This window comes from Alligator sinensis, unplaced genomic scaffold, assembly GCF_000455745.1.
Source record: "Alligator sinensis unplaced genomic scaffold, ASM45574v1 scaffold984_1, whole genome shotgun sequence".
Lineage (NCBI taxonomy): Eukaryota > Metazoa > Chordata > Crocodylia > Alligatoridae > Alligator > Alligator sinensis.
Window position 1 is genome coordinate 1,576,266 of NW_005842204.1, and position 22,976 is coordinate 1,599,241.

At 39.6% G+C, this 22,976-nt stretch overlaps 1 protein-coding gene across 1 annotated transcript in view; it reads right to left on the reverse strand.

The window, feature by feature from the left end:
• Positions 1 to 22,976, reverse strand: part of CNTN4 (contactin 4) — a 575,590-nt gene that overhangs the window by 265,318 nt on the left and 287,296 nt on the right. Inside the window, 1 exon segment of the mRNA XM_006026697.3 lies at positions 4,958 to 5,098. Within this exon segment, the coding sequence (XP_006026759.2) occupies positions 4,958 to 5,012 (55 nt within the window). The 5' untranslated portion in view covers positions 5,013 to 5,098.

Below are 22,976 nucleotides of genomic sequence, written 5' to 3' on the forward strand. Positions count from 1 at the left end.
ACAGTCCTGGATTGGTCAGAACGGGCATGTTGGGGACCCATAGACCCCTGCACACTGCATGCCAGACCCAGCACCCACTCCAGCTTCTCCAGGACTGTGCCATATGTAGCGCCCACTGAAAGACCCACAATGCATATGCAGCCCGCCCTGGACCGTGTGCTGCAGGTACTGCTCGTGGCTTGTGTCCCTGGCTGGCGGAAGTGGGCAGCACGGTGGGTGGATCTGGCATGCAGAGGGGAGGGGTTGGATTGGCCCTGTGTGGGTGCCATCTGCAGTGAGGGTCCTGGAGCAGGTGCTGTTTGTGGTGCATGTCCTAGGCCTTACATGTGGTGGTAGTTTGGTGCATCCCGCATGTAGCATGTAGGTCCACTTGAGACCCAGGACCAGTACTGGGGCCTGGATGATGTGGTTCCACGGGTCAGATCCACCCCATGAGCCATGTCTTTGACACCTATGGTTCAGGCCATCAGTGAATTTGTTCTATTGCACACCATAGCTTCATCTTCACAATCCTAATCTTCATGCTTATATCCTCTAACATATGGCTATATCACGCTTTCCAAGGAAAAGAGAGTAGGCATTAACAAAGATCCAGCTAAGTGTTTTTTTTATTGGCGATTCCCCATTGTGTTTACAATTATTAGCCTCACAATACCCATTTGAGGAATTTTACAGCCTTAACAAATCAGGGTTGTTTGGCACAGTAATATTATAGCAATTATTGGGTGTAACATTTTCCAAAGTTGGCATTTAAAGGGAATGATGCTAAAAAATATAGCAACGTTCCTAAGAGGATAGATAACATTTGTAATGTGCAGTGTATTGATCAAAAGGATCTTGGACTGCCAAGCAGACCTGGACCCTGTAGATCTGATCCCAGGTATACAGTACCTGTTGAATGTGATATTTTGGGAGTTTCATTTAGTTTTAAGAGAACCACCAGGAATGCTGTATATGAGTAAAAACTGCATGGCTTCATGGCTTACTACCAGAGACTTTCATATCTAGGTAACTGGTTTAAACATAAAGTCCAGGTTTGTTCTACCTGTCTCTCTTGGGTTTTATACTGATGCACATCACCATACTGAGCATCTGGCATGGAGAATCAATAGCAAAAGACCATAAGGACTCTCTGGCACTTTCTTCTTTTAGGATCCTGGCACACTGGTAGTGCCTGAAAACTGGTACCTTGAGGTAGCATTTGAATACCATGACAATGGTTGCATTAGTTCTGACAGCTGTTTAATAGCCTGCACGGTACGCCTTTGGAAGCATTCACACAATTTCCAGGGAACAGATGTTCATTTAAAAACAGAGCAAAACACAACACAAACTCCAAACTAACACTGAAATGGGTGCTTTCTGACACTCATCACCAACCTCAGAAAAGAGGCAAGGGACAAAGAATCATGGAGGCAGAAGGACCCTTTCACCTCCAGGTGGGTCTTTGATGGGGTGATCTTGGCAAAGATATTCCTCTTCTGTAGTTTGCAAGATGACAGTAGGACCCTGACCTGTCAGTCTGACATCTTTCCCAAGACGAAACGCACAAAAGTTCAATTTTCAAAACTGGTGAACTGTTTCCCGCTAGCCATTTACTTTCACATTCCACCTTCATTACCTACCAGAAGGCTTCCTAGGAACGTCTGGCTTACAGTAATGCAACAGAAGAGATAGCTTTTACATTATTTTTACAGCTAGAAATGTGGTAGAAAGGTAGTTTTCTTTAAGCTGCAATAGAAATGATTATTTTTAAGTGTTGGAACGTGTCCTTGACATTTGGATTTATTCTTGTTTGTAATACTATAGAGTGCACAGCCACACATGAAATCTATACACTAAAAGCTGCTATTGAATTAGTAACTATTCACTGTATTAATTTTCACTCCCATTCCCAATGTTTGGTCTCATTTCTCCCATGAAAGGGAATATGGCCTGAGCACAAGGCTGTTTGCTACATTCTTAGTTACACAATAAGTTAAGACATCCTCAGTCCATCACATTTCATTTACTTAATTTAGATGTCACTTAGAGAAAACAAACCAACAAACCTCTCAAACATGAGACATGCAGGGCAAACATTAAAGACTCAATGGGCACGTCTACACAAGACAGTACGGCACTGTAGCATCCGTTAGCAAAAACCACGATGCCACCACTATGTCACTGTTGCAATGAGCTTCCTCATTATAGCGCATTGCTACAGCAATGGAGCAGCCAAAAATAACCATGCGTGGCTGGCACGGTGCAGTACAGACTATTACTGCACCATCTTCTAGTACTTCCAAAGTACTCTGAGTGCTGCCATGTGTAGACATGCTCAATAATGCAGGAGTTCAAAGGCATAAACATTTCCCTATCAGCAGCACCTCTCCTTCCTGCCACAAAGTCAAATCTAATTAATTTGTCACCTGACCCCAAACTTACACAAAATACCTCCCTCTATCCCTATACACAATACCATTTAACCAGACCTGAGAAACTGGCTGTATGGCATGACAATGCAAAGCCCAAGAGTAGGAAGAATTTCAGTTGCAGAACATCTTTACTATGCTAGTTTTAATTTATATTCTATCCTTAAATGACTAGTGATATAAAGAAGGTGAGGCCTAACATCCCAGCCACTACCACCTGAAACATTCCTTTACTGTGTTGTTTTAGATATAACGAAGAACAGGCTAACAGGTGAATTACTAGCATGGAAATAACAGGCTTATTGTTTTCATAAACAATATAAAAGCATGCTTAGCTCATATGTAAAAAACACTAGTAATAATATTAAAATCTCTGGAACCGTACGTGAGTATACAACAGATTCTATTGAGCTACTTTTTGTGCAGCTCAGAAATTGCCAGGGTGAACTAAACAAAATCGTGAAATTTTTCCAGTTTGAGCATCAGAAGTTAGGTACCTGAAAAAACCTGGCTTTGAGCCTGTGATGCAAAATAAAAGAGAATAAAGGCACTTTCAAATGGTTTGACTCCTACAAAATGCTAAAAAGTACCATGGATGTATAAAATATAAAAGGGAAGAAGACACAAATTATTAACAAAAAAAAAGCTAGTTAAAAATTCCAAGTACCAAGCATCAGATAAATTAGAATAATCAAGACAAACAACAAGATGACAAAAAACATTAATTAAAACCTAACTGCCCCCACTCAGAACAAAGCATGTGTTAAAGAATATTAATACAATGTAATGAAAAAGCCATCAATGAAGGCAGAATGGGAAAATAATGATTCAAATGCATTTTAACCAGCCCTAGTGTATTTTTTCATTATTCATGGACAATTTTATTGTTCTGGCTTCTAAACGGCTTTTCATAATAATTTGAACCCAATTCTGATCTCTACACTGGCTATGCCTTGTGTGCAGCTATCCCTGCTTTACACCTCTGCATGTGAGATTAGCATCAAGTCCATTGTCTGTAAAGGAACTGTGTGTTTGTCTGAATTATGGCATGCTTGCTTTGACTACAATCCCTAAGTGCATTTGCTTCTTAGGACAAGTTACTCATCCCTCTAGAGAAATAACAAATAAGCAGGCATCAAATCTAGGAAAAAAATTATTATGAAAGGCTTATCTGGGAGCATGCGCTCACAACAGGAGGGTTTGTACAAATGTGGTGTTCAGAGTAATTTTGAAGATCGGTACTTTCAGAAAGCAGTTGCTTCTTTGTTGGAGACTAGATATTTCTACAAGTTTGAAGGGGAGAGTTAGGGATCATAGTATAGGGGGTTTTGCACTGGGAAGGGATGGCGCTAGAATCCTTTTCCTAAGAATGTGTCAAGACATTCTTTGTCCCCCTACTTTCTCCCCTTCTCCAACATCTACCCCTGTAGGTTATGTACTGTCCAGCATTTTTTTTTCCATTTATGCACTGATGATAAGACCATTGAGTTACAAAACAGAACTGGTTGAGAGAGTTTTCTGGAAGTTAATAAAGATTGGACACAGGGAACAGCAAGGTGGCCAGAAGGAAGTACAGGAGGGGCTTAGTAGGTGCAAGAGAATCTGATGGGATGGCTCAGATGGTTGGAGGGGTGTTGGGTAGAACTGCCTGGCAGAATAGACTTTGAAATTCATTTTCATTCCACATTGGATTAAAAATAAAACTTTTCTTTCTTGGGGAAATAGTAGGAAGTGAGAGGACAGAAAGAAAGTGTGATTATCAGAGCATATTTAAAGCTTGCTGGTTAGATGACTTCCTGTCAGGTGGAAGTTCAAGTCCCTGTCCCACTTTCAGAGTACGGTGCTTCATCACAGATGACTCTTTGCAGGTAAAGAGTTTGAATTTGGGTCTTGCAGCCAAAGCAACTGCCCTTAGCACCAAATGATAGAGTATGAAAAAGTCAGTTTCTCTCACCAAAAATCCCAAATATGAACCACCTCCAACCCAATATTTCAGCATCACTTAATTTTCTCGAGAGCATTTCAATCAGCTCTACTGCTCTTGGTATCGGGGTGTTTCAAGGGAAGACTCACTGAAAACTCACTTCAATGAGGGCAGTGCTATAGGAGTTTAAAAGGATGATTAGAGTGTTGCACAATAATATTCTAATTATTGGCTAAATGAAGCCGGTCTGAGCTATGCCACTCCTTACAATACCCTTTCAGAAGGCTTTAGTTTATGGGTGTTTAATTGAGCATTGAAATGCTTGTCATGGAACATGGGGAAAACAATAGCTTTTGTCAACAGCAACTCTGAATTAAAAATGGATAGAACAGATATCTGCAATAGCAAGCTCTAGCTGTGGAGATACAAATCAATATTAAAGGAGCTGGTTAAGAGCATCAGTTTGGTCTATTCAGCAATCTTCGTTAATGCAGGTCATGGAGCAGGTTCTTATTTTGCTGTTTTATCATGGGCATACAAAACTCCGTACACTCCTGAATTAGTGTGAAACACAGTGGTATTTTTAAATTAAAAAAAAAGTTTTAAAATGACACTTTACCTGCAAGGCACAACATGAATGATTGCAGCACAAGCAGTTCCCATAGCAACCTCATTTTCAGTTTCCGAGGTCAAAGGAGGCTCAAGTCCAATAACTAGTGAATAGAATGCTGCTTCTTTAAAATTTTATACAACCTTTAATCTGTGGGGGGAGGGAGACAAAAAAAAAAGAAAGAGACACATTACAATAAGATTTCAGATTACAGCTCTGTATGCTCGTTGAGAACCTATCTTTCCATGTGATATCAATGAAATTTGCATATGAAGGGTCACAGAGAAACCGGTCGGTTTGTTTAAGTCACCCAGAGAGATTACGGAGAAAAAAAGAGCGGCTACTGTGGATGTTTTTGGTATTTGCTACAGAACCCATATTTAAGAGGCATAAAATAGGATCTACCTGCTCTGTGGCTTTGAGAAAGCCATCTACACCCCTTGGCCATCTTAATCAACGTTCCCATCTCTAAAATTCACTTGTTCTCCTTGCTGGGGCACAATGAGGGTTATGAACTACTTCCACAAGGTAGCTCATTGCGTAGGACACTCTGAAGAACTTTCCAAAACCGTATTATCATCCCTCTCTCGTCTGATAGCTTCAGTGCCTTCGGTATCTCTGGAGCTGCCCTGCTGAGCGTGCCCGATTGTGGCTACCTCCAGAGGGTAATTGTTGCTGGAGGGAAGTGAGATCAGCAGTCCAGGACACTGCTTCCCCAGATCTCAAATGGTATAAATAGCTTAGGACTGATTGGCTACACGGTAACTCCAATTTTCTGCATGACACCACGTTGTGCTACCAGCAGGCCAGCTAGGGGGCAAAATCCTGTAAAACATTTGAGTGTCTCCTATCCATTTGTCTTGACGTAGTTTGCTTTCAGGAAAGCCTGGCTCCTTTCCTTCATGGCCCCCAGGGTTTTTGTCTGAAGCACAATCCCTTCTACCCACGCTTGGCTCTGAAACGCATCAATAAACGTATAAGGATTTCCAAACGATCTCCTCCATTCCCCCTAGTAAATGCCACCAAGCAAACCATTCCCTATAACATCCAAATTACAATCTAGGGTGGTGTACCCCCTTTATATTCAGGCTCCTCTTCTGAAATAACCAAAAGAAACACTGATATATTCACAAATAAATAAGTCCATCCAAACATCCATTCTTATTATTTATTCATATAGCCAATGCCTAGATGTTAAGGGGCCTTCATGTTTACAAGACAAGCTGCATAACTAATAGAAAGTAAAGTGGTATCATTAGAGGTCTTTGCTTGCTTTTGTGAGTTAAAATTCTGTGAGTTGATAAGATTCTTCTAATAAAGCCAGGTTCAATGTGCTGAGAAGACTAAGGATCCTTATCTTCTAATCTGCAGATGTAAGTAGAAGGGGGGGTGAAATCCAATTGAATATATTCAGATATTCTGACATGCACAGTGATTAGACTGGCTGTAGATAAGCAAGAAGTGCTGATCAATGAAAACTAATAACATCTTAAGTGAATGATTAGGGTATTAATAATTAATTTTATAAGGAAAATGTCATCAGAACTCTGAACTGATCTACAGCATTAAGCAGTTTCTCTTGCAGCACCTTCAGAGAGCTCGAGAAAAGTATTCAATAGCATAAGACAGATTGCCAACATAGTAAACTGCTTGTTTTTTCCATGTGCGCCAAATTTTGCCCTCAGTTCCAAAAGTGCAAGTGCAAGGAAACTTCACAGAACTCAGAGCAGTTGCTTTTAATTTATATCAGTGTAAGTGAGAGGGGAATTTTGCTCTGTGCTTAACATCATCCTCTGAAATTCTTTCAAGTATTTTGGCTTTCCAACATAATATCCTCAATAAGCAGATATCTCTATGGCATCCAGGGCTGTTTATAAAATTCCTCTCTATTATACTGCAGTTCAATTCAGGTTCAGAATTATTTTTCTCACTGTGGAGTAAGCTAAGTGGAACTTGAGCAGAACAATCACTTGCACATAGCATTTCCTTTGATACCCAATTAAGAACACAAGAGGTATAACACTTATTATAACCTTCACCTCCTGCCAGAAAAATATATCTAATGCACACATGGAGCCATTACCTAAAGACACAGAAATCATGATACAGAAAGACTAACCAATACAGCTATCATTATGTAGACTGATAATGGCAGCACCAATTTCTGAGTGGTCTGCAAAAACCTCGGTGTTTGCATCGAGAAATTATTATAACATCCATTTGCTTATGAAAAACTGAGGATTAAAGTCTCCATCCAAAGATCATTGAGGCTAAGTACAGTGAAAAAGCCCAAGGTTGAATTAATTCAATCTTCGCAGGTTAGTCTAAGTTGCGTAAATTGAATCAATAAGCAAGTGAACAGACATTCACTTTGCATTCTGGTAATTCAGCCACAAGCCTGCAGTGACCCAGGCCAGAAGCTGGGATTGGGGGGGGGAGGGGAGGACACTAGAGCATGCCTCCCTGCTCAGCTGGAGCAGATAGTGAGCTAAGGCTAGCCTGCCCACCCCGCGAGGTGGGGTTTGCAGGGCGGGCGCAAAGCATCCTGGGATGCTGGGAGACTATGAGTTAACTTGAATCTGGAGGGGATCTGGGACAGAAGTTCAATAAACCAATTTAACTTAAATCAGTTATGTCCAATACTGCATCCATCCAGTTTTATCTTAAACTAGTTTTGACTATTTAGCAAGTGATTTATGTGCACTGAACTTCTGTTGTATTACAGAGTTGAACCGATTTCCAATCACTTATACCGGTTTATGTGTAATTTCTGTCCCTATCCTGAGAGGTTTCAATTTATTCAGTGAACTTTGGAGATCAAACTCCAGGTGACTGAAGTAGTGAACAAACAGCATATCAGAAACCAAAATCCTGTGGTCATAGTTACAACACACTTCTCTTCTCTATCTCAATTCATTTTCTTTCCTCATTCACCATCCCCATCAGAAAGTAGTCTAGTATGTGTCATTCATGAAGCCTACTCTGCAATTTATAACTCCTCCTCTCACTATTGCCTCTCTGACATGCTGATCTTTTTGGGACAAGGCCCACAAGGGACCATCATTTCTGAGGCAATCAATAAGGAAAAAGAGGTGCTCTCATAGTTGTGCCCTTTGTGTTTGTGCTGAACCTAGTCTTAGCACTTTGGATTGTAGAAGTGTTAAGGTGGTTTATAAGTAGGCATGGCAGTGCAATATGCAACCATTACATCTCTGGGGGAATATCTTCTAAACTTTAGAGGTTTTAAAAAATAATGTGCATAGCAATGTGAGCAAAGATCAATGACTACTCCCACCCATGTTATTCCTGTAAATTCACAGAAGATTCACCGATTCACAGAAGTTTAGGGCTGGAAGGGACCTCGTGAAATTATCGGGTCCAGCCCCGCCGCTTTGGGCAGAATTTACTAAACCCATTATAAAAAGGCATGCAAGATGGAAGCTTCTTTCCAATTTATCAAAGCAGTTTAATGCATCTACCTGCACTGATTTTAGCCAAACATAAAAGTATGATATATTCAACACAGCTAATAATCAAATACTATGAAAAAAGTTGAAATTGCTCCCATTAGCTGAAATTCTGATTACTGAAATATATTTTGTCTAATCATCAGGCACGACCTGACTATGTTTCAGGAAGAAGGATATTCAGACAATCAGCACTGAAGGTCTTATCACTAAGGGCTAGGCCCTATTGCACTTGGTCTCCTTCAGGATTTCCAGTGATGTCAAAGTAGTTCCATGCACCTATTTGGGAAACCTATGATCTATAATAATGATATTCTAATACTTTCTTTGAGGATGTGTTAGCAGATATATGAAATCCACCAAAGCAATGGACCAGTACCTTGTTCTGATGTTATTCCCAGAAATGTTATTGCTGAAAGCAATTATTTCCTGGAATGATATTACAGTTTCAGGAGCATTATCTTTCTGGTACTATATAATAGTCTTCCCAGAAGTCCCATTGAAGAAAAGCACTTGGATATTTGGCATGGCATCCCAGCTCTGGCACTGCATAATAATAGGCTGCTTACAGACATGAAAGAATAGCAAAAACAAAAACAGCGCTTTACTTTCAGCTTAGCGTGTCCCCGCACCAAGTACAATGCATGCCCAGAAGAGGTAGCATGTTACTTTGATCTGGCTCCTCAACATCTGTACAGATCATGTACTTCAGCAGGGCTTTTTGGTGCTTTTATGTAATAGCTGATTAAATCGGCTTTCAGCACCAAAAAAGCCCCACTGAAGCGCCCAATCTATACAGATGCTGGGGAGCCAGGTCAAACTAATGTGCTTCGTCATTCAGTAAAGTACTAGGTTTTTTTTTCCCCCTCCCCGTGTCTGTAAGAGGCCACAAAATATCTACCTAGTTCCTAACTGGTTCTGCAGGAATGTCTCCCAAAGAAATGCTAGCCCCCTTTTATGAGACAGTAAAATATGAGCTAGACAGATTAGAAGATCTAAATAATCAAACATTTTTATATAGGTGATTAAAAATAATACTTCTCAAGAATTACAACATGACAAGATTTAAGATACTACTATATTCTCCTCTCCTTACAATTTCCGATTCTTCTCCAGGCTCCGCTAATGAGCCTGATTCCAAAAACCTTCTTCTAATACACTTATTTGTTATTCACACCAGTAGGCCCATTGTTGACAGCTCTGTCATAACCGTTGAAACATGCCGACTTTTTATTACAACGCCCTTATAACAGGAAACAATCATGCATGAGTCTAATTTAGATGATTGAATAGGACCTTCCTATCTTTAATTTCTACATTTCCTTGTATAGTGCTTGGAGAGCACTTCTAGAAGGAATTAGAGCAAGATTGAAAACTTGTAAAAGTTTTCATTTTTATTTCGAAAGTGAATTATTTTTGCAGTTGAATATGCAATTATTTTTTTAAAGAGATGAAAGTAGATAACCATGACTGGAATGCTAATGGTATCCCCACTGAAACATCCCACTCTGACACACCTGTGCAGATGCTTTGCTAACCTTACTTTTGGTAATGCCATCCATCCGTAGCAAATTCTTTTGAAAGGCACCTCTGTTTGTAATTGGATTTTGATACAGAAAAGTTGACTGCAAGAGCTTTGAGCATGATAAGGTAAGAGAAGAAACAAGATGCTCACAAAAGTGGAGATATTTGGGGTTAATCTTTGCAGGGGCACTAAGGATACCAGGTTCTCATTAATTGATTTAATTTGCAATTGTGGGTGTTTGGCACTTTGGGGTGATGTGGGAGGGGGGTGCAAAAAAGTTGGGGAGAAGAAAAAAGCATGCCAATAGCTCTCAGGGTACTGTGGTTGGTGAGTGCCGTTAGACAGAAAAAGAAAGCTAACAGATGGGATGCCTCTTTCCCCCCACTCACCAGGAGAGTTGCAGGAGTCTTTGTTGGGAACATTAGCGCACAGACTTCATTGTACGAACCCTTCGTTTTGTGAGGATTCTAACGTAAAATTTGCAAAATGCCTCAGGCTCGTATCTCCCATAGTAATAGCAGCAAGAAAGATTTCTTAGCAAACATCTCACGTTTGTTTTTCTTCTGCCCACTGGTGTGCTGCAGAGTGCCAATTCTGCTAAACTCCAAAATAAATCACTGTTAATGAAGCATGTTGCACATACAGACAGCAACAGGCATTTTTTAATCACCTAAACAAAAGAAGAGCTAAAGGTAAGCACGAAACACTCTAAACCCTAATATATGAGTTGTCAGATTTAAAGTGGCACGCACCCTATGACTTTCGCAGCTCTTACTTGAGTGCAGGTAGGAGCACAAATGCTTGGGAGTTGATTCATCACTTTCTACATCCTTGTTTTCAAGCGACATACCACGATGGGTTCTAAGTCCTCTTCCCCCAGAAATATAAAAGTCATTTTCAAACTTAGGATGCAAGCAACCAAGAGAAAGCACCAAAGACCAACAGAGAGAGATGAGTTAACCTCTTCATTGCTACCCAGCTGCACATAATCTGCAGCCAAAAAATCTCTCTCAGCAATTAGAGTTATGAATGTCAAGAGCAGTAAGAGAGTCTATGGCATAAGTCCATGTAGTAATGTACCAGCTGGCAGCACACGATCTAGGGCAAGTTCCAGTCCTCCTGAATACCAGGGGTTGGTACTCTTTCAGGAAGGTGGTCTCCTTCCACGATGGCTCGACACAGGAACAGGAGCCTCTCACTGGCTGTTACTGTGGCCTCAGTATTGCAAACCCCTGTAGCCAGAGCACTGAGTTCAGAGAAATGACCAGAGCATCGCAACACATCACAGGCTGGCCCCCTACTCATCCCAAACCATGTCATCACCAGAGTTTGCAATAGCTGCCAAAGGAGTACAACTGAGAGTTAAAGACAGGCCACACAGGGCCTCATTTTCCTATCAGCCATGGACTTAGGCTGGATCTGTTACTTTCAGGAACATCCAGACCCAAAAAAGACCCACTGAGATGGGCTCTGCTGTGCATTGTTTGGCAATGAATCTAAGGAGCAAATTTTAGCAGGGCAGCACCCAATTATTTTTTTTTAAATTCCCTTCTTAGATTTATACTAGTAAATAATAATAAATAATTTGAAAATTTGAACCCGCACTCAAGGCTCTAGTGGTTCTTTCAAAAATGACTTCATATTAGCAGTTATAATATAGACACTGATGCACAGAAAGGTTGTCACACATCTAAACTTATGGCAGAAGTGCAAACAGAACTAGAAAGCCCAGGTCCTTCTCTACCCAATGGATTAAACAGTGGAAACCCCACCCCTGGAAATACCAAGTTCATTCTCCCTTTCAGCATCCATTCTGCCACTGTGACACAGGGCGCTGGGCAAGAAGGACCCATGGTCAGACCCAGAAAATGGAAATTCTTATGTTCTTGCTTCCTCTGTTACTTGCTCAGTCTCATGCAGTCTTCTTGTCTGTTTGAAGACACCGACTACATGTCTTTAGTGCCAGGGAGAGTAGGTCTCGTGCCTTCTCATTCTTAATATGACACAAACTTTAAATAAACATTAATGGAATAGACAAGTTGAAATGCGTGGAATACATTTAATATTTACCCACTTGATTCAATCGCCTTCCAGAGATTATTCAATAGCTACTTGCTACCAGAATCCCTAAAAGCCTTGCTATGATGTAAAAAAAAAACCTAGAAAAAATAGTTAAAATATTGTTTGGAGTCACATGATGCAATCAATATTGCCTATGCTATCCTTGGATGGCAATTTAATTAAAAATATTGCTGAATGGTCAGATTAAACCATGAGCAGATCTCTGTATGAGAACAGACAGAAAATAAACCAGATAAGACCTTCTGAGCGTTTTTTGTTTGCTTGTTTTCTTTTGTTTAGTCATCTGTGGTCTTCCCAAGGACACAGTAATACTCAGATTGTAAAAAAAATAAAATAATTAAAACTCAGGTGTGAGAGGCACTATCGAAGCACTCCTTTTTGGGGCCATAACACACATCTAACTATTTAAATTGGCATTGTGAGCATGCTGTATAAGAGAGAAAATGCAGGAGATCTTACTACCTGTTGAGAATAACAAACAGCTGTGTAAGATGAAAAACCCAACTAGTAATTTTCAAGGATAAGGTCCCAATTATTTTCAGTTGTTTATATGTTCAGTAATCAAGAGTAGTGGGTTGTTTTATTTTTTGCCAATTTGCTGAGGCTATAAGTGAAAGACAATGGCAAAAATGGGGTGGGTTACTTTAGAAACATTCAAGTGCTCGGAGAAGTGCTGGGAATGTTCACCCTTTGAGGGGGGGTCTGCTCTTTCAGACCCTTATTCCAATGAGCAGACCTTACTTACCTTTTATTACTCATACCAGTAAATGTCTGGGGGATCAGGCCTTCTGCAGCTCAGAGACGTGCCTTAACAATGGGGGCTCTGTTACCTAATGCTTTGCAGTTCTGTATTTCAAAATATTATTCAAAACTGAACCTGCTACAAGTTGTTTCACATAAAGCTTCTACTTTGATCTTGTAGCATAAGCACTTTCTCCTTATTGGTACACACGGCAGTAATCATTTCTGTTTTCAAATGAGTTTCTGGTCAGGACTCTAAGGGCTCTACAATATTTATAAAAAAACCCATTAAAAATCAAACCCAACCTCATCAAAAATCTTCCTTTTCCTTTCCTCCTAAACACCATAGGGACATAGATTAACTCTCCAAGGTTGCCTAAAGTTTTCAGTCCAGGTCTTGTCAAGCCGAGGGAAGAGTGTGAACTTCAGAGTCAAAAGTCCCTTTCTAAGAATACCCTATCTGAGAACACCCTATAAACTCAAACCTGATTTCTCATGAAAGCCAGTGGGGGTTCAGCTCAAACATTGCAGTTGCTCACAACTATTATATCAAAACCCTGGTTCATTACTACCGGCTTTCTAATTTCCAAAACCATTGTAAAGAAACCCGCTCTCCCCCCGCATAAGAATATATCTTTAGTTTGTCTTCTGTGTAATTCTCTTTGGCCATCTTCAGTACATCTGATGAATTCCAGGGTTGACAGCTGTCATGCAGTTATCATAGAGTAATTTTGGCCCTTCTTGTAGGAGCTAATGCCAGAAGATCCAACCAAAAACTGTGACCCTGTTGTTGTATGAACATATAGCAAAAGACCGTCTCAACCTTGAATCTTACAGTGAATTGAAAAACATTGTGGTGAGTCTAACAGGGCTGGAACTCATGCTGTTTGGAGCCACCATATTTCCATTATCTGGAAGAGCTTTGTGTTTCTGATGACCTTGAGGCATTCGGTCCCACCTAAGCGCTAATGGTACATCTTTCAGAAAGATCTACTAAATAAAGTTTGGACCTTTTTTGCAACTTGTGTTTTGCACTCTTTGGAAAACCCACCCCCCCCTCTCTCAGTTTTCCAGTGCCGCCGCTGCTCCCAAACTCAAGAAAGTGCTTCGCCCCGTTGTTCAAGGGATAGTTTTTATCAGCCAAAAAATAGGCACTAAAATACTAGATAAAGAATAATGCAACATCAAGCTTCAACATTTGACTTATAAAATCATTTTAACTATTACTCCAGGAGGTTGTACAAACATTTAAAACACATGCACATATCACTTCACACGGGTCCTCAGATGTCTTCTACTTCAGCCATAGGAACTGGGGAGGGGAGAGGGGGCAAAAGGCATGCTGTTTACTTGTGGATACACACAAAGAAACATAATGTGTGTTTTGCTATTGAATACACAAGTACATTCAGGACAACAGTGGGATTTTGAATTTTAAGATTCTTGGCTCATGCTCTTGGCTTTGAAGGCAGATCCAACAGTCAGATCTAACAGTGGCATAAACCACCCCTGGCTGGGCCCTCTATGGGATTGCAACTTAATGTACTTTTGATTAGGCTACTGGATATTGGGGAGAAAGAGGAAAGGGGAGTCTGTCTTTGCCCGTTTCATAATTTACTTCTCTAGACTTGTGAGGCTGAACTTTTCTGTATTTTTGTGAACGGGCCAGCAGCAGAGGCCAAAATCATCACTCATGTTAAATTAATGAAAGAGCTGGTTTGAATCATTTAAAAAGTGTACAGCATTCTAGTAATAGATGGTTTTTCAGGGTCTAATATTTACTGGTACTTAGAAATCAACTATTATAGCACAGCATATAGGTGTTATATAATATGCATCGTAGCACAGCACATAGGTCTTATATAATATGCATGAAACAACTATAGTTTCCCACTGGTTTTAAAGTGTTTCCAAACTGCAGACTGTCAGTATTACGCACATATTTTCAGAGATGGAATCATTAACGCATACAAGATGTGATAAACTATGATAAGCCACAATGGAAGTTTCTTAAAACATGTGTCCTATAAAATCCAAATCTTCACAATAATACGTATTCTACGTTTACAAAGCCTAATCTTTTCAAATCTGGCTTTTTTAACCTGCTTACTATTATAGCTGTTGCTGTGAGTTCTGAGATAAAAATTGGCCTTTCACAGGTAGCCCTTTCACAATACAAAAGAAGGAAGAAATAAAAAGAGATGGCAAGGAGAGAAGAAGGGTAACAGAAGAGTGCCAATGGCCTCTCTCGCTGAGCTCTACCCACTTCTCATTATTCTCATACCGCATTCGTCAGATACTGAAATATCTCAAGTTACATTGCTGAAATTATCCTCCTTAGAGGTGCACTTAAACGACACGCGATTCACATTTTATACAATTCATATTAATATCTGGCGGGTGATAAAGCAAACAGTCCTTGAAATCACATATACCATGTTTTAAACATATGCTCCTGATAACTGGACGGCAGATGCTTTTTTAAGAAAATATTTAAATGTCTTAAAAAACAAAACAACAATCTCATCACATTTTCTGTCTGTTTTCTCCCTTTGGACATGTATTTATCCTGACTAGGTAGAGATTTCATTTCACGGCATCACAAGAAGTTATAGACCTCAACAGATGCAAGTTCCCAGTTCACCCTAGTCATTTATATTTGTCAGCCCTTTTTTGGTCTTCAGTGCATAACTTGTTACCGTGCATCTGTTGTGGACTGTCACACGTCTCGGTCATGATCTGAAGAACATGAACAGGTACAGAGTTGTCACTAAGAAAGCTAGTCCTCTGCACTTCTTTGTTCTGTTCACTGTATGGTCAGTTGTCTCCTTCAACTCGACAAACAAATCCAAGTTAAAGATACCAGGTATTGTTTCCACTCTGCACTACCATGTGGATACTCCATGACAAGAACATGCCTAGCACAATTGAGTCAGTTTTTCAAGTTTCTATCTGCAAATCTTACTGATTTCAATAGGAAGCACAGACCACTGACAGGCAACTCAGTAAAATCAGTCATATTTCTGAAAAGTAGTAGGCCTCTTATTTGCATGACTCTTCTTCCTCCTGAATGAACCCAGGGAAGTTAGTGAGCAGATGCATGGACATAATTTTATGGCATATTTCACTCCATCTTCAGTCTTGTCCACATGCTAGTCCTTTCCCCTGCTCCTCCTCCCCGCAACTTATGGTGGTTTACCAAGAAGATCCATTAATGAGAGAAAAAATGACCAGATGATGGTGACGTATGGGTGATAATATGGGTGTCACAAGTGGTGGTACTGGTTATACAAAGCACATGCCACCTTTTGTACAATGCATAACTTGCTCCTCAGCTGTTAAATAACAACTGAAATATTCAAAATACAATGAGAGAATATACATGCTTCTAACTAATATTAGCACGCTTCACTGGAGGGATGTTCAGATAATTGAGACGATGTTCAGTGTGGCGAATTGTGATCTCCAGCAGAGATTCCCAAACTTTTTCTTATTGCGTACCCCCTTCCAGACTTACTAGCTGCCCGTGTACCCCTACCAGCATACATTTTAAATATTAACTCCTTAAATGCCATTTATTATTACAATGAAAATTAAATTGGCCTTTGCATAATTTCTCCCGCGTACCCCCCAGAGGTACATGTATCACAGTCTGGGAACCCCTGATCAATAGGACCCAATGCACAGGTTTCTCTTGCTGCCTAACAGAGAACACACAGGTCTGATATTGGGTAGTCATAGTTTATCTCCTAGGAGAAATTGGCTAAATGTCTGAAGTAGGGTGGAGAGACTGCTAAGGGAACTCCTTAACAGTCATGCAAATAAAAATGGCAAAAAGGTAAAAAATATAAGTGCATCTATGCAATACTCACTACCCCCTAGTTTTTGCATGCATCTTCTTATACTGTAAATGCCTTGATCTAAGGAGATGATTACCCCTACTCCTATACTATATATAGCACATCTGAGTTGAAATCCAAGATCAGAGTCTTTGGACACCACCACTGTGAAATTCCCAATCAAAAACAAAAAACCAAGAATACTAATGACTTACAGTATTCCCTGTTCTCCTTTATTGTAAAGAAAAACAACTTAATAGAATCAATATTGTGCCTCAAAGAAGTGCTAAATATTCCCAGTTGCATAATGTTACTCTTTATACCTGTAAAGCAGACTGGAGATGCCGTCAAGAAAACAACACTAATGAAGTTGTTTTTTTTTTTTTTAAAGGAACCATTGGATCACTAGATATCATGTAACTCTTCTTAACAAAGAGAAAATAACAATTTTCCCTACATTAGGCAGCCATATTTTGGGTGTATTGCACTCCAATCCTCCAAACGGAAGCAATATTATTATACTAAACACAAACAAACAAAAAGTTGAATTTCATGGGCTATAAGTTGACATTTAGTCTCAGGAAGAAACAGTGTTCTTACTGAACACTGCCTACTATCTGCTTAGCCTTCAAACAATTCCTAATTATCTTTAGTAAAAGGTTTTCAATTTAGCCACGTGCAAGTTGAAAGTAAATGGATATTCTATACACTCAAGAAATCATAAATGATAAGAAGACATTACACAGACAGATGGTGCAATCAAACTGGTGGTTCCCTAACTGGCATGTTGCATATCAATAAGGAGAGAGAGACAGTTAACCATGTCAGTCTTAAGTCAGGCAGAAGGCCCGGCAGAGAGGCACCTTATGGACTAACTAAATCGGAGATGCATATTGCATAAGCTTTCCTGAGCAAAAGCTCACTTCAGCTGCTGATCAGATGCACAGCATCTGATGAAGTGAGCTCTTGCTCACAAAACCGTATGCACCTCTGATGCAGTTAGTCTATAAGGTGCAGCTCTACCCTGCCTTCTATCAAGACAGTAGTATGCAAGGCAACTGTTTGTCTCCAGTGCGATAACCGGGCATCTTTCATGAATATAAAATGCAATCTAGAAAAAAATCCCATGTTTATTAACTTTTCAAACAGAGGGAAGGTTTGTTGTATGCCATCTGTGTTGCACATTCCCACATACAGTCAAATCAACACAGTTTATCCCAGCTCACCCATAACCCGCAAAAAATTTCAAACCAGGAAAATTAAGATCCAACTAAATATTTTTAAGTTTCTGTTCCCACAGAGGGGGAAAAGAACAGTCTGGTAACCCTTATTATCTGCTTATCGATTGTTTCGTCCCCGCCCCCAATTTATTTTAAAAGGCTGCCTCCGAATTTGAGTGTTTTAAGTGAACAGCATTGTCTTTACCCTAAGACTTTTTCAAACATAAGGTTAGAAGCTTAGCTCTTTATTACTGCTGTGATGCCATTAAAGTTCTACTCCTTTCAGACAAAAAGACATCCTCCCTTATTTTTCAAACTAATGGCATCCAGCGAGCCATATATTTTTTTTTCTTGCTGACAAAAATAGGCTTCCTAGAGCAACTGGAAGCAGAAGTAAATAGGGAAGATTTATCTCTCAGCATCCACTGGTATATCGAGACCTACAATTCTAGCTGTGAGTGACCTTTCATAAAATTAACATTGTTTGAGTTTAGGGCTGGGTGAGTACTGAAAACGTATGCATGCCGTGACTTTGTCCAAGTATCAGACAAATCCAGTCTTTTTGTGACCAGATTCTTTGACAGTAATGTTTTACGAACAATGGTCCTACATATCATTTCATTTTAAGGAGACAGGGCAAACTATTTGCATAAAGCGTATTTCCAATTAAGAACTTTTTATGCTTCATTCTGCCTGTATACTGGAAAGAGGGCCACACCGTGTGACATTCGCATGTCATCCAAATAAAACAAATATTGAATACCTGCAACAGCAGCAACGCAGACCTCAAGTTATTTGAATAATTTATCTCATTAATACACAGAATAAAATAACTATTTGCTCAACAAAACAATTCTTGAACAACAAAGGCCTCGTCAAATAGTTGAGATTATTAACTATTAATAAAATACTAATCTTTACTTTAAACTTAGAGATCAGTAGACAGCCATACAGTGTTTGCCTCCAACTCTTCAGTAATTAAGGAGAAAATTGCAAGGAAACATTATTCTCCTTCCAAGAAGCATCTTAAGTCAACAGTTCACATCTGCTAAGAGAGAGGACTCAAAGCGCTATCCCTCCTTCCATGGTGAAAATGATATTCCCGAAGTCTGAAAACAAAAGCAGACATTGAGACTGCTCTACACACTTCAAAATGTAGGTGTCCCACATGAAAGCCTGCTATGTATTCCCCCTGCCAATGTGTCACCAAGCTGGCTGGCTTTGTTTTCCAATTCATTTAATAACATGGTACTTTCATATCCTTCTGGCAATATTTACAACAAAAGCCACTGAAACTGCCTAAAGCAAATCAGGTACAATAAGATTCTCATACCGTGAAATTATTTCCCTGTCCTAGAACTATTACTATTTGTGCCTCAGTTTTCACGATGAGCAGCACCCTCAGTGACATCCAGCCTTCCATTCTGACAAAGCAGTTTTGTTTCAGGCTCCACATGGTTTGAAGTTGAAACAGCAAGTGATTGAAAAAGAACAATAGCTGAAGATGCAGGGTTCTTCAAAGAGATACTTCCTTGAAATACAAGAAAATAGTCTGCAGAAAGCCCTGCAAGGAACAGCCCTGTAGAGGCAAAGTGATGGATCAGATCACCTAATGGTACAAAATAGTCTCTCAAATTTAGACTTGCTGTCATTTCCTCGTAGCTGTTTTCTCTGTGCAGTATTTATTACCATTTCAAAAATAGGGGGAAAATATTTTGTTTATCTTGCTGTAAAGTGCCAGAGTAGATCTGGCCAAAAATGTTTGCCTTAAATTCCTCTCATTGAAAAATGCAGATTTGGGTCAACTGAAACAGCTTGCAGTCTTGTGTTGATTTTGCAGAGCTGTTTCAGTCTAAAAAACAAATACATTATTTAAAAAGAAAATCAAAATGTTTTTCCTTTACATTTTCAAAATTAAATGTGTAATTTTTTATAAATTCAAGTGCTGTTTTATTTGGATATATACTTCGATCTTAAACAATAAAAGCCCAATAAAACAATAAAAAGTTTTATTCAATAAAACATATGAGATTTGAGATTAAAGGCCAAGTTTGCCATAGCCACACAGGAAGTCTGTGACAGAGTGAAAAACTGAACTTGTTTCAAAGTCCGCACCATTAGCTTAGCCTACCTCTGCTGAACACAAAGCCAAGTAAGGTGAACATATATGGCTAATTTATATATGCAGTTGGTAACGTCCAAGCAAAATACCCACACGTCTCAAGAACGGCACTTGAAAAGAGAGGCCAAAAACTGACTCAGTTTATTATTTCTTCCATTAGTAATTTCTAGTATGTTATACCATTATAACTGTTAGCCTCTTTTAGCACCAGACCTAGACTAATGTTGTTACACACATAGGTTATTCGTACATATGCTTATTTAAATGAATATATGTATGCTTATGTTGTATAACAAAATAGATCTGTTGTAGAATATATATTGCAAATTCTATAAACATTAACATCTGAGACTTTAACCTTGATGTGGGAGAGAATTAAATTAAAATGCTTTGTATTTTGATTTTATTAAGCTAAACTTTTTACCATACAGGCAACCCCCGCTTAGCGCTCTTAATTGGTTCCTGAAAAACTGGGCATTAAGCAAAACTGAAAGTTTTTGATGACCCAAGATGGCGACCGTGTTTTTAATGACCCAAGATGACAACCACGAGCGTTATAATGAAACTTGCTGAGCGCTAAGTGGAATCAGGTATCAATTTACAATGAGTGTTATAGCGAAATAGCACAAAGCGAAACAGCATTAAGCAGGGGTTGCCTCTATTGTTTTCTTCTTCCCGATTTTAAGGTTAAAGTAAAGGATAAAATCATGTACTGTAACTAGCATAAGTAGGACAGGATGATCTGTACTGTTCATTTATATTCACAACATTTTAGATAAAAAATAATAAAGACTTACATTGCCAAGGTCACTGACCCATAGTGTAGCTAGAGTCCATATGAGATGGGCATAAATCTCAAGTCAAGGTTGTTCCCTATCTCATTCCAAGTTAATTAGCAGATTAAGAGTTTTGTAACTCTATGTGGCATTAGTCCAGAAACTCTCCACACACAGTTTTGCCTGCAGCAATCGTAGTTACATCCTATCTACGGACAACTCTGTGCGCTTGTTTGAAACATCTCTCAATAACCCTCTGCCATTTACTGTCAATTAGCTAATGCCTTCAAAGAGGTGAAAAAGCTACACTGCAGACAAATTATTATTGACAAAGGTTTGACAATTGGTATCAAAAAGGGAAATCTCCCATATGTCCAAACTTCTCTACAATACATGCAATGTTTCTCATCAGAGGCATCTATAGCATGCACATGCCTTATAACTTTGACATTCACTGTACCTTTTTTATGATTTGTAGGCAACACTCCACACCATCATTTTAATATTAATTTCTACTTTTAAAAAAATTATTATTTTGAATGTTGTCTAAAAGTAATCCAATTGTGTTGTGAAGGCACACAGGCAATTTGAAACACAGGTATCTTAAAAAATGAGTATCAGAAAATCTTAGTGGTATTTCATTCAATGGACACACAACAGACTCCTATGTTTGGGTCTGACCCACATGTTCTGAAGGTTACCTTGGTCCGAGTAAAGCTGAAGCAGTAGCTCCTTCCTAGATACAGGCCATCTGCTTATTACTGTTCAACAAAAATAAGACCTCATGACCAATGGCCAGCCCTATTATTGGTATTTTCCCTATTGCATCCTTTTTCCTAACCCAGTTTTTCTTATATGCATGTTACCAGCAGAGGACAAAGGATTTTAAGGTATATCAATGAATAATCAATTCTGTATTTTTGGCAGCAGAGTGGAACTATCTTTGAAATCAGTACATTGGAAGGACTTATTCCCCACTGTGACTCAAGGATAAAACTTTGGTGTCCATAACATAACTTAAATAACTTTCAGATCATTCTCATCTTAAAGATTAAAAAAAAGACTTCCATGCCTTCCTGAGAGAAAAGGTGATATACACTTTGATTGAGAAGCAAATATATTACAGCACTATGAACAGAAAGGGAAGTGAGCCCTGATTCTCAGCCATCCTCCAGAGAAGTCAAGCTCTTGTAAGTGGTTCAGGGGTGTAACTCAGGGCAGTAAATGATAACAACATATTGATTTTTCAATGCACGGGAGAAACATTAAGGATTTCAAAACCTCTGCAAAATTTCAGAAAGCAGATAGAAAAATAATGTCACTTGGTACACCACCAGCCTGCCTACTCCAAAGGAATGGGGGTATCAAGATCCTACCCCCTCTTCCTACCAGTTAGTGAGCTGGTGAATCAGCAAGCAGAAGGCAGCAGCCATAAGCCAGCCTGTAAGTGGGAGGCCTGGTAGGGATAAAAGATGAGGCAAAGTTGAGCTAATTTGAGCCAAATTACCTCCTGCCCATGGCACTTGATGATCTTACAGGTCCCTTCCAGTCCTTCTTTCTATAACTCAAGAGTGAGGAGGAGTCATGGAGTTCCCCTGTGTAAGTTGGAGCTTCTTGAGCACCCATCTTACTGGGGCAATACGTCTCTCCAGTATCTGCCACGAAGGCCAGGATCTTAAAGGTTAGGGACAGAACTTCAAAACGTCTGCAGCAGTATCGAATTAAGTTGCGTGGTTTTCTGTAAGCGGCATCACTTAGATTGGTAGCAAACACAATACATGTTTGCACTTTGGTGGGGGTGGGGGCAAATCTTAGACCAGGATGTGCCATTTTTAAAGCAGTCTGTGTGTGCCAAACTTCTGTTCTGTTATGGATATAGACTTCTGATCATTTATATTGGTAAAAGTGTAATGTCTGTACCTGGCCAAAAAAATACAACTAAATCCTACATGACTAAGGAGTTCTGACTACCTGACTCCCTCCTTTCTCCCTACCTTGCCAGCCAAACACCCTGGATGAGGTGGGAGGGTGACAGGGAAAAACTATTTCAGGTTGGGTGATCCTGTCTCAGCTCTGTGAGGTCTTGCTTGGCAAACTGTCTAAGGATGAAATATATACGGAGTTCAGAGTAGAAGGAAGTTGTCCTGTGACACATTCGTATAATCCTAGCTATTATTTGGTAAATTCCACGATGCAATGCTTCCCCCTCCCCCCCCCCCCCCCGCTTGATTTCACACAAAAAAAGAAAAAAAAACA